Source organism: Haliotis rubra, unplaced genomic scaffold (assembly GCF_003918875.1).
Source record: "Haliotis rubra isolate DU_JTF1 unplaced genomic scaffold, ASM391887v1 Scf230, whole genome shotgun sequence".
NCBI classification, from domain to species: Eukaryota; Metazoa; Mollusca; class Gastropoda; order Lepetellida; family Haliotidae; genus Haliotis; species Haliotis rubra.
Genome location: NW_025766337.1, coordinates 617,920 through 630,394, shown reverse-complemented (window position 1 = coordinate 630,394; position 12,475 = coordinate 617,920). Strand labels below are relative to the sequence as shown.

Sequence of the window (12,475 nt, the reverse complement as noted above, 5' to 3'; positions counted from 1 at the left end):
AGACAGGAGGTTATTACGGTGTCATCTTGTGTACATCAACGTAAAGTACGTGGGAATACATATTACATGAAAAGTAAGGGAGTTGCGAAAGATAATTCTGGCAAATAGAGAGCCTTTGATCGCTGAATATCCGAGAATATCCGAGCCACTTCCTTACTTCCGTATTATTCAGTAAGAAAACATTAAAAATTATGCCAAACTTGTTCAGTTTCAGTTATTCGTTCTATATTAATTTATAGATACCTATAAAATATATATCTTTATTTGAAAAATATGAAACTTTCGAATGTGCTTCTCGGTGTTTAAGTTCTAATTTTAGGACTGACAAAGTCTTACGACCGACTTTCCGAAACAATCTGTTTAAAGTGTAAACAGACTTTAAAATATCTGATTTTGATCGAAGTAAGGGCAGTGGTTTTAACGTAATTCCCCCCATTATTCGTTCTGTTTGTAAACAGAAGAAGTAATGATATGAGTGTACACATGCACAACGAACTAGATCCAGGTGAAGACTGAGAGTGACAACATTTGATTGTGATGTCATTTTAGCCGATGACGTCAACGAACTAGATCAAGGTGAAGACTGAGAAGTGACATCATTTGATTGTGATCTCATGTTAGCCGATGACGTCACACTGGTTTGCAAAGCACCGTGGCCAGTTTCATTGTATAAAACACTTGGGATATTAAATGTTATATAGAGAATCTCACCCGAGTGTCTTCTGATATCAATTATATCAACACGAGTTGATAAAGTTACAAATATCCGAGGCTTGCCGAGGATATTTTTACTTTTATCAACGAGTGTTGATATATTTGATATCAGAAGACACGAGGGTGAGATTCTATTTATCATCAAAAATCACTCTTCATTAGTTTTCAATGAAAAATGTACATCTCTGAACACAGTACTGCCATTAGATTTGCAGTGCAGCGATGTCATAACATTGTGACGTCAACAAGTTCATGACGTCATAGCATTGTCAGGGCATTGTACAAAATCTAGATGTCTAATCTCACACAAGCGATATCTACTGTCGAACACAGTTTTGGATGATAAATCATTTTTCATGTATAAAAACATATGAGATAAATCTGAATATTTTCATGTAACTTTAAAGTTGCAGTACATATTTCAAATTGTCGTGTCTTATTGCAGAGTCGATGCCCGGAACCTTCACCTGTAGCCGACGGAGAAATGTCCATAAGGTCCCATGCCATGTTCGATCGTTGTCCAACGGAAACACTCCTTCTAATTAAACTTTCAATAAATACAGATCCGAGACGGCACAATTTCACAGCAGCTAGATGGCTCTTCAGATTAGATGGAGGTAGGCGTTTATTCCAAGACACACGAGGCTTTGCAAAATATGCAATATTGGTTTGTTGCAAATTGTATATCTTTAAGCAAGCAAAACCAATGATACAGCCCCGCCGTGAGAATCTAAACATGTTCCTCGCCCTACAGTCCCCAAACATAATGTCAGGAACTCTTTAAGGAAGATTACAGGTAAACAGGGTGATAAACAAATATGTTGTTTATTCGTTTTCCACCTGCGTGTAAAGAAAACTGTCATCCACCTCAGCATCTAACTTAACTGGAAGATGGGGGAACAATTTGTGTGCACTTTGATAAAGAAATATTCGAAATTTAAATATTATTTCCTTAAAGTAATTACCTGTCTCCTTAAAAACACAAAATCCAAAATATAATCGATAAATTTTAAAACTTAATTTAACAAAAAATATAACATTGCGCAATGACCAATCACCCAAATTTTAAATTAAGTTCGAATTTTTGGGAGTATAACCCACGGACCAACTGGTCAATATGAGTTTGGAAGTTGTGTGTTTGCCGTCTGGTTCCAGTGTACGCGCGCCGTTACCTTGTCCACGCTACACAGTACCTGGATCGCCAGCAACTGAAGGTGCTGCCACGATTCCTGCAACAGGCGCCATGTTTCTCACGGCTGCCCATTGATATCCTATTAATTAGGAACAAACATTCGTGCTACTTAAAAAATTGAAGACGTTCTATACAGAGGGATATTGTTTTACCAATACCTCTTCAAATATGCATGCATATGGTTATTAATTCATGAAAACTGTTTTGATTTAAATCAAACATTTCATTGCCAAGTCCGTGCATATAGCCAGCAAGCATGAAGGAGCTCACCCCCACACCGCCACATATTACCCATCACGACGATCACTGACAGCCGATTGCTGAGATATAAAATTATGTGCTTTGTTTAAATTTTAATGTATTCAAACATTATAAGGTATTCTAATAATGAGAAATATTTCACTTTGTGGGCAAATTGGAATATTTGAAATTGCATGCTAATGAAAAGCGGGAAGAATACAAAACATAACATGTTAATGTTCACACAAAATTTCAGTATCGACAATCTGGCAGAAAAAAATAGACACTTGCGTATTTAGATAAAAACGAAACTATCCCAGTCCGCTCCGTGAAGGAACACGGTTTGTTTACATTATTCTAAATGCTAACGTGTATTTTAATTAGTTTGTAATGTATGTTTCAGTATGCCAGACACGGCTCACGGACTACCATTGACAGACAGTCGTTAGGCTAAATGTACCGAGTAGTTTCACGCTGTTTGCATAAAATTGTATATTCACTATCTCTCAGAGATTAAACAAATTTTAAAAATGGTCGAATTTCTATTGAATCGTAGTTATGAGAATTGCAATGCAACATGTGTTAGTTATGAATACTGCGGGTTTAGAATTATAATATTTCAATTAACTTGTGGTGGGTGTCACGATGAGCGTGATTCACGTACAAGCAGTAAAATGGTGGATATGTCGGTGGAATGAACGCGCGCCGGCGGCGCCTCTTACAAGCGGGTCGCTTGTTGTATTGTTTCTTGATAGTGTTTTTCATGCCAATAATATAAAAAAATGTGACGTTAACTTGTTTTGGTTCTGGATGAAATACATCACGTCAGCTGTGACTTTATAACATCAAAACAAATTTAAGCTAAATTACATCAGCAGATAATTATGCCGTTAATAGTGTGTGTAGTGCATGTGTCAATAGGAAATCGGTCGATCTGATCGGATGAAATGATTGCGGTGTTACGCAACCATAGACGCCCATGTCAGCGCATAATATACAGATAAACCTATGGACAGACAGACCTTGCTACACACATCTGTGCCTATGCTGTAAACTTCCAATGAAACATGTGTGTGTGTATCCTTTGTACCAAAGTTTGTGGATTGGGGCATGTCTCTGTGTCTTTATCTAATCGACGTTTAGTTTAATTACATATCGTTTAGTTTTGATTAAACGGAAATAGGAAACTTAAGTTGCACAGTACGTTTATGTCAGTGACTATGGTTAGGAATCGATCCATGGTCTCAGGTGTAACGAACGAACGCATTAACAACTGGGCTACCCATCGGCTCCCGTTCATATCTAAAATTCTGGTAGTAATCTAACTGAATGTCGGCTTTGAAATAAAATATACAGAAGTTAACTATTGGGATCACATAATTTTAGTTCCTCATTCGACTAAAATACACAGCAATAAGGACAAAAAAAACAGAAACAAAACACTTCGTTTTATCCGTGAGTTCGTTACATCCGCAGTTCGTTATAAGGGTATGTACGTATTAGTTTCTACTGATACTGTTCGCTGACACTGGAAAATGCTATAAAGAATGATGACACAGTATAATTTCATTGTTGTTGAAATATGACACGATCATAACGTAATATTTATTCAAACAATTCGGTAGGGGAATTGAAACGGTTGCTTGGTAACACTTTAGACGTCTTTATTTTTTACACATGTTCTTTGCCAAATTGTGTTAACCGACAGTTCAGTCGGGTTGTGGAAGCCAGGAAATATGAATTTGTTACCGTTGTACCTTGCCTACAGAATACGAACTGAAATGTCTACGTTATATTAACGGTGAAAATATTTAAACTATGACGAAAGTCATTGTTATCACTAGAGAACGATAAAGTGACAAAACAATATGTCAGTTTGGTTCACTAACTTTTTGCAAAGAAATATTTCAATTTCCTCCTGTTGGTTTAAAGAGAATAAAATATTTCTGTCTCACAGTCCTTGAACCACTTTATTCCCCCGCCGCCTAACCTTTCCTACAACACAAAATACCTAAATGAAGCAAATCTTGATTTTCCTCAGGTTCAGGCTCGCTGAGAATCCTTTTCAGTTTAAATGGAACTGGTTTGTTCTTTCAAATAATTATATCAGTCTACTATATATGTGTCCCGTCCATCGAGCAAAGGGATATATCCAAGTTGTGGGCCAGCGTGTTAATGAAAATGAATAACGCAAGAATTTGTCAAACTCTTAGACACAGCATATGAACCACATCGCTTTAACGAGCAGATACACATGGACTCAACCAGCGTGTCGAGGTTCGCGCGCCTTAGGCTGGAGCGCATCGCAGATGGGTGATAGAGCTCTTAGGGGCGCGCTGTGAACAGGGACCATCTCGCGTGGCGCGAGACGATCAGAATAATATCTTTGTGTCAACTTTGGACACACCCGAACAATGCCACCAAATCTTAATCTGATAGAATTATTCATTCGCCTCTCATCTCCGATACCCTAACAGTAAAGGCAGAGGTGGCGGTGGGTGACTATGAAAATATCCCTCCTCCCTTATTGCATATTCCAGGTGTTAGAACGCACCACTCGTTACAGGTGTTGTGTGTACGACCAGGTAGAGTAGCGGGGTTGTAATAGGAGACGTGGGAAGAAGCGCCAGGGGGTGGAATGTAACCGAAAGAGAGGACAATATTTCTTGGTTATGAATATTGATGATTTTCCCCTACTAACTGCACTATGCTAACTTATAACTTAATACAAAAATAAGATCAAAGGACAGCCGGTAGATATCTGTATTTGAGTGAAGTCAGAGTTATAAACTCGAGAACAGTTAGAATTAGTTACTCCATGAAGAACCATATTATGGTGTTGGGTAGAGAGGGAGTATGGGGGTAGTCCAGTGGATATAGAGTTGCCTAGATACTCTTAGGACGAGGGTTCGGTTCCGATGACTCTATATGAGTATTGCTGTCAGTTTGTATAAGATGAAATCATTGTTCGCATCCAACAAAACTGTCTATTCTTAAGAAATTATCAAAGTTTATATCTATTATCAATAACCGTGTTAAAGCTACGCAAAAACTGTAAATAATGCAACGATCTTCCAACAATGCAATTAAATTTATGTATACTATATATCCTATGCTCTTGTACCACCGCGGGTGGTTAAAAGAGAATAAAGATTGATTGATTGATTGATTGGTACAAGCGGCCCACAAGTCATGCATCAAACTAGGAAATGTTAAGCACATGGTCGGCAAATATTTTTATTTATAAACAAAAGTGAAAACTATTTCACCTAGGCGTTGTTTATATGGCAGGAGAGAAAAAATACATTAAAAAATCCGTCCCCGATGTATACAAATAGTTTACATATTGGAATCAAACTTTAAAAAATACATTTGAAAGTAATTTATAAAATCGAACCTTTTTTTTATAAAATGCATTTAAAGACTAAGAAAAGTTTCACATGGAATGTGGTCTGTGGTATAAATTATTTCACTAATGTAAGGACAACTTCAAATAGCATATGATCAGCGGTATAAGTGACATGTGGTTACTATTATCAGTTTAAATTTAAGAAAGAGGATTTATAGAAAGCATCGGTTTGAAAGTTTAGACATTTCAGAGCCAGATGTACCGTTGGTATTCCACGAACGTTTACAATAAACACGCCACAGGTGTGTGATAATAGGGTAATCACAAGGTGATAATAGGGTAATCACAAGGTGATAATAGTAACACAGGTTCATAATAAAATACAAATGCAACTTGATTGGTTGAAAGGGCTGAGAATTCATGTATTGTGAAACCTTGTGTAAAGGTTAGGTTGGTGAATTTTACAAGCCAGAAATACAAACCGTAAAAGTTAAAACATTTTTTTAAGTTTGAGTATTAGATTAGTGATAAACCAGCACCTAGGGGAATACTGGACCAAGTCACACATCTAATACACATCAGGACAACTATTACCATTTCTTGCAGGATATAAGATTAAGTTGCCATGACAACATGTTGCAATGATTTGGCCTGCACATGGTTTCACATTTTTTTTCTCTCAGAATGAATTTATTGCATTTGTGTATACAGTATATTGCCACTAAGCCTTAGGTTACCGAATCCCTTAATATCTACTGATTATAACACTTAGTTGTACATGTTTTGAAATACATGTTAAACGTCATGTAAAACAGTCCTTAATATATTAAATAAATAAACAACTGACAAAAAATCATGAAAAATGTGAATTTTATTATGTTTGTAACTGCATAAAATGAAAGTTTAGAGAAGACATAACGTTATAGATGGTATCAGTAATCCGTTACACTTCCTGGGGCCACCGTGTATGTGGGATAGCCTAGTGGTTAAAGCGTCAGCTCTTCACGAGGAGGCTTCGGGTTCGATTCCCCACATGGCTACAATGTGTGAAGCCCATTTCTGGTGTCCCCTGTCGTGATATTGTTGGAATATTGCTAAAAAGGGTATAAAACTAAACTCACTCCCTCACTCACTCCAAGTAAACTCTTACATATGTGAAAGGTGTGATCAACTGGCATCTAGCAAGCATCGCCGAAGATAATGAACGCTGTCTTCAGAGATGTATTTAATTTACTAGACTTGTAACTAGCGGGAAAAGTGAATTAATGAATCGCTGACTTTACGAGTATGACCAGTCTCAAAGGTGCAGCTAAATTCGCAAATTGTCCTAATTTGTTTGGGTATTTGCAGAAATTCAATCTGTTGTCGTCATGTGTTGACATTCAGCTCGAGATAATACTTCTTTACATTTGTCTATCACAGTACCACAAACAGCACAAATATCTAGTCTCTCTCTATCTACTCTATCACAGTGACACACCCAGCACAAGTATCTAGCCTCTCTATCTCCTCTAGCACAGTACACACCCAGCATCAAACATCTAGCCTCTCTATCTACTCTATCACAGTACCACAGACAGCACAAGTATCTAGCCTCTCTATCTCCTCTATCACAGTACCACAAACAGCACAAACATCTAGCCTCTCTATCTACTCTATCACAGTACCACAAACAGCACAAACATCTAGCCTCTCTATCTCCTCTATCACAGTGACACACCCAGCACAAAGTATCTAGCCTCTCTATCTCCTCTATCACAGTGACCACAGACACCAAGTACATCTAGCCTCTCTATCTCCTCTATCACAGTACCACAAACAGCACAAACATCTAGCCTCTCTATCTACTCTATCACAGTACCACAAACAGCACAAACATCTAGCCTCTCTATCTACTCTATCACAGTACCACAAACAGCACAAACATCTAGCCTCTCTATCTACTCTATCACAGTACCACAAACAGCACAAACATCTAGCCTCTCTATCTTCTCTATCACAGTACCACAAACAGCACAAACATCTAGCATCTCTATCTACTCTATCACACCCAGCACCAAGTATCTAACCTCTCTAACACAGTGGCCCACTGAGCACCAAGTATCTAGCCTCTCTATATCCTCTATCACAGTACCACAGACAGCACAAATATCTAGCCTCTCTATCTACTCTATCACAGTGCACCACAGACAGCACAAACATCTAGCCTCTCTATCTACTCTATCACAGTACCACAGACAGCACAAATATCTAGCCTCTCTATCTACTATATCACTCTATCACACCCAGCACAAACATCTAGCCTCTCTATCTACTCTATCACACCCAGCACCAACTATCTAGCCTCTCTATCTCCTCTATCACAGTGACACACCCAGCACCAAGTATCTAGCCTCTCTATCTCCTCTATCACACACCCAGCACCAAGTATCTAGCCTCTCTATCTCCTCTATCACAGTGACACACTCAGCACCAAGTATCTAGCCTCTCTACCTCCTCTATCACACCCAGCACCAAGTATCTAGCCTCTCTATCTCCTCTATCACAGTGACACACCCAGCACCAAGTATCTAGCCTCTCTATCTCCTCTATCACACTGACTCACCCAACACCAAGTATCTAGCCTCTCTATCACAGCGGCCGACTGTGCACCAAGTATGTAGCCTCTCTATCTCCTCTATCACATTGACACACCAAGCACCAAGTAACTAGCTTATGTACCTCCTTTATCACAGTGACACACCCAGCACCAAATATCTAGCCTCTCTATCACAGTGGCCCACTGAGCACCAAGTATCTAGCCTCTCTATCTCCTCTATCACATTGACACACCCAACACCAAGTATCTAGCCTCTCTATATCCTCTAGCACAGTCACGCACCCAGCACCCAGTATCTAGCCTCTCTATCTCCTCTAGCACAATGGCCCAAAGAGCACCAAGTATCCATCGTCTCTATCTCCTCTATCACAGTGACACACCCAGTACCAAGTATCCAGCCTCTCTATCTCCTCTATCACACCCAGCACCAAGTATCCAGCCTCTCTATCTCCTCTATCACACTGACACACCCAGCACCAAGTATCTAGCCTCTCTCTCTCCTCTCTATCACTATCACACCCAGTGATCTAGCCTCTCTATCTCCTATCAGGAGTGACACCCAACACCAAGTATCTAGCCTCTCTATCTCCTCTATCACAGTGACACACCCAGCACCAAGTATCTAGCCTCTCTATCTCCTCTATCACAGTGACACACCCAGCACCAAGTATCTAGCCTCTCTATCTCCTCTATCACAGTGACACACCCAGCACCAAGTATCTAGCCTCTCTATCTCATCTATCACAGTGACACACCCAACACCAAGTATCTAGCCTCTCTATCTCTTCTATCACAGTGACACACTCAGCACCAAGTATCTAGCCCCTCTATCTCAGTGACACACCCAGCACCAAGTATCTAGCCTCTCTATCTCCTCTATCACAGTGACACACCCAGCACCAAGTATCTAGCCTCTCTATCCACACAGTGACACACCCAGCACCAAGTATCTAGCCTCTCTATCTCCTCTATCACAGTGACACACCCAGCACCAAGCATCTAGCCTCTCTATCTCCTCTATCACAGTGACACACCCAGCACCAAGTATCTAGCCTCTCTATCTCCTCTATCACAGTGACACACCCAGCACCAAGTATCTAGCCTCTCTATCTCCTCTATCACAGTGACACACCCAGCACCAAGTATCTAGCATCTCTTCCACAGTGACACACCCAGCACCAAGCATCTAGCCTCTCTATCTACTCTATCACAGTGACACACCCAGCACCAAGCATCTAGCCTCTCTATCTACTCTATCACAGTGACACACCCAGCACCAAGCATCTAGCCTCTCTATCTCCTCTATCACAGTGACACACCCAGCACCAAGTATCTAGCCTCTCTATCTCCTCTTCCACAGTGACACACCCAGCACCAAGCATCTAGCCTCTCTCTCCTCTAGTGACAGTGACACCCCAGCACCAAGCATCTAGCCTCTCTATCTACTCTATCACAGTGACACACCCAGCACCAAGCATCTAGCCTCTCTATCTACTCTATCACAGTGACACACCCAGCACCAAGCATCTAGCATCTCTTCCACAGTGACACACCCAGCGCCAAGCATCTAGCCTCTCTATCTCTTCTACTACAGTTACACACTGAGCACGAACATCCAGCGTCTCTATCTCCTCAAAACATGTAATCCTCCCCGTGTTTGTTTTCAGAAGCTAAGATACGGAATCTCGGATTAAGCCTTTCTTTCCAATATGCCAGTCTACGATTTTTAACAAATGATCTTAGGTAATGTAATACAATTCAAGTTTGACAATAGCGAGTCGAACATGAAAGATGATATAATAGCATTTCAGAGAAGCACAAAGACACCACCGCATGTGCTTTAGCATACTCGCGTGTAACACTGGGATACAAGGCCCCAGAGCTCGCGTGTAACGTGGGGATACGAGTATGTATTATGCATGATGGTACAACAAACACCCATAGCAGCTGGGCCCAAGGTATTAAACTCTTCTCTACACTCTTTAACAAGCTAAACCTCTCCAGTATCCCATCAAACATTGCATTTCGACATGTATACTTGAGCGTTATAGTCTGTTATTTAATGTGGATTTATTTCATATTTCTTGATTTTATTGCAATATAAATATCTTGTATTGCTCTACGTTTATTTGATAGGACATAATTTTTATAATTTTGTAGTTCATTTCAATTATAATCACATAAATCATTTTATTAAAAAATAATTCCTCTTCTTGAAATAATATTATTGAAATATAATTATGATTTTTCTGTATTTTATTTCGAATCTGGTTCTATAAAGCTTTATATTATAAACCTAATGCACCATATGGTCCTCGGTATGATAACTCACAACCTATTAACATGAACGCTATGGCGCCATTTCACCGAATCATATACAACTTGGTGTCTAGTAACGCATACATTAACATTGTTTTAATTGTAACAAGAATATCTGTAATAACTGAATTCAGTTTGTTTCTCCTATATCTTGTTTGATTGAAGCTTATATAATATATTATTTTTTATATGATTTTGGCTGTGATTTAAAATCAGAATAATTCCAGCATAGTATTTGTGACAATTTGCGAAATTTAATTCACCACCAAACCTGCAAAACAAAACGCTTCTTAATATTATTGAATCTAAGGCTGTCATATATCTGTCTGGATATGTTTTAAATATAGAGACCATGCTTAAGAAACATCAGTTGAAATGAACATATTGAAGGCAAGAATTTATGGATGTCAACTTGTTTAGTTTGATGGACACGACGCTTCCATTAACATAAAGAAGATGACATCCACAAAGTCTTGCCTTTATGTGTTTCACTTCAAAGACTTTAATAACCATATCATCGATAAAAAATAATATTTATTGCTATGAGTCCACCTCTGTCCGTGTTGTGGGGATAAGGAAGTTGGACTGACACAAACTCTCAGCGAATATCATATACATCTTCACATAAGTATATTTTCTTTAAATACAGTATTTTGAACTTCAATGAAAATCGTGAGGATACAAGTTTAAAGTTAAAGTACTGACTGGTGCAACACCGAACGACAACCTCTACAGCTGCTACAACTACTACTGCTGCTACTTTTACTACTACTACAACGACAACTACTACTACTGCTGCTACAACTACTACTGCTCCTACTACTACTACATTTAGTTGTTGAAGATGTTAATTTCAAAATACATGCATTGCCATCCGCTAAAAACTAATCTTGCGTTTCAAATAACATACACACACGAACATGTTTATACACATGCATATAAATAAATATGAACGTTTTTAATTCCATTCTTATTGTAAGCGTTTTGAGAATACTCCTAGTCGGAATGCAGCGCCATACAAACGACCCTAATATGACTGTCATTATTATTTTCATAATACATGCATAAATATATTCATAACCTGATCTTTAGAACATGAAATTGTGCTTCTGGGGTTATCTGAGAATATGACAGCATGATTTGATTCAACACCGGTTAAAATGCCTGATGAATACGTATATTCAATTTGATGTTTATAACGACAATATATATTTAGCATTCGTCTTGTTTCCTAGTTATAAAGGGTGTTACAGTGTACAAAATAGTTTTGAAATGAGTATATGACGTTGACAACAACTACGGTGGCTGCTGCGTCCGGTTGTGACGACGGAACATCACAACGCCCCTTCACTCTTTATCTCGATTACGTCGCGCGCGGATTGTCGCGTGCCATGCACGTGCCGTCGGTATTAGCACCACCACCATAGGAAAAGGCTATCACAATATGCTAAAAAATTTAATTTGATGCACCATTAGCCTACAGCATAACGTGAGTGAAAATTTTAAAAAGTCATAAAAGGTTGGATCATAATTATCAATCATATTTTTTTCACACGATTTTCCCCTGCAATCAATAATACGTATTTTGAATTAAAAATGTCATTTCACTTACCCCTGAAAACCTACGAACTGAGGAGGCCGGGGTACAAGGGTTGGACGCCAAGATTCCATTCCGTGCGATGAAACTCCCAGTAGCGCCCCTGATCACAAATGACACTGCTTTTAGCGACATCGAATCAAAAATTAACTTGTCGTGTTTATATCGCGCTCGTTCCTCGCGCGCGCATGCGCAATGCCTCTTTTATATTGGTTACATTTTTCAAGGGGAGGAGCTGGACATTAAAGAGCTTAGCTGTCGTGGAAGGATATCTCGCGCTGATATCGCCACTAGAACCGTCCCCAGGTAGCATGCGTGTCTGCAGCGAGGTCTCCTGTATGGGGAATTCTGCACAATATTCCTCTGTCACCATAGAACAGAGTTGATAATCTAATTCTGATAGTCATGTCGGTGCTGATAATTCTATCACTCCTTTATGCTTATCTATCAGTAGAAAAGACACCT

General features: G+C 39.2%; 1 protein-coding gene across 1 annotated transcript in view; it reads right to left on the bottom strand.

Moving 5' to 3' along the window:
• LOC124278076 (PR domain zinc finger protein 14-like) overlaps positions 1 to 12,099 on the bottom strand; it is a 37,798-nt gene extending 25,699 nt beyond the window's left edge. Inside the window, exon 1 of the mRNA XM_046713827.1 lies at positions 12,026 to 12,099. Within this exon, the coding sequence (XP_046569783.1) occupies positions 12,026 to 12,084 (59 nt within the window). The 5' untranslated portion in view covers positions 12,085 to 12,099. The remainder of the gene's footprint in view (positions 1 to 12,025) is intronic.
• Between the last annotated feature and the right edge of the window lie 376 nt (positions 12,100 to 12,475).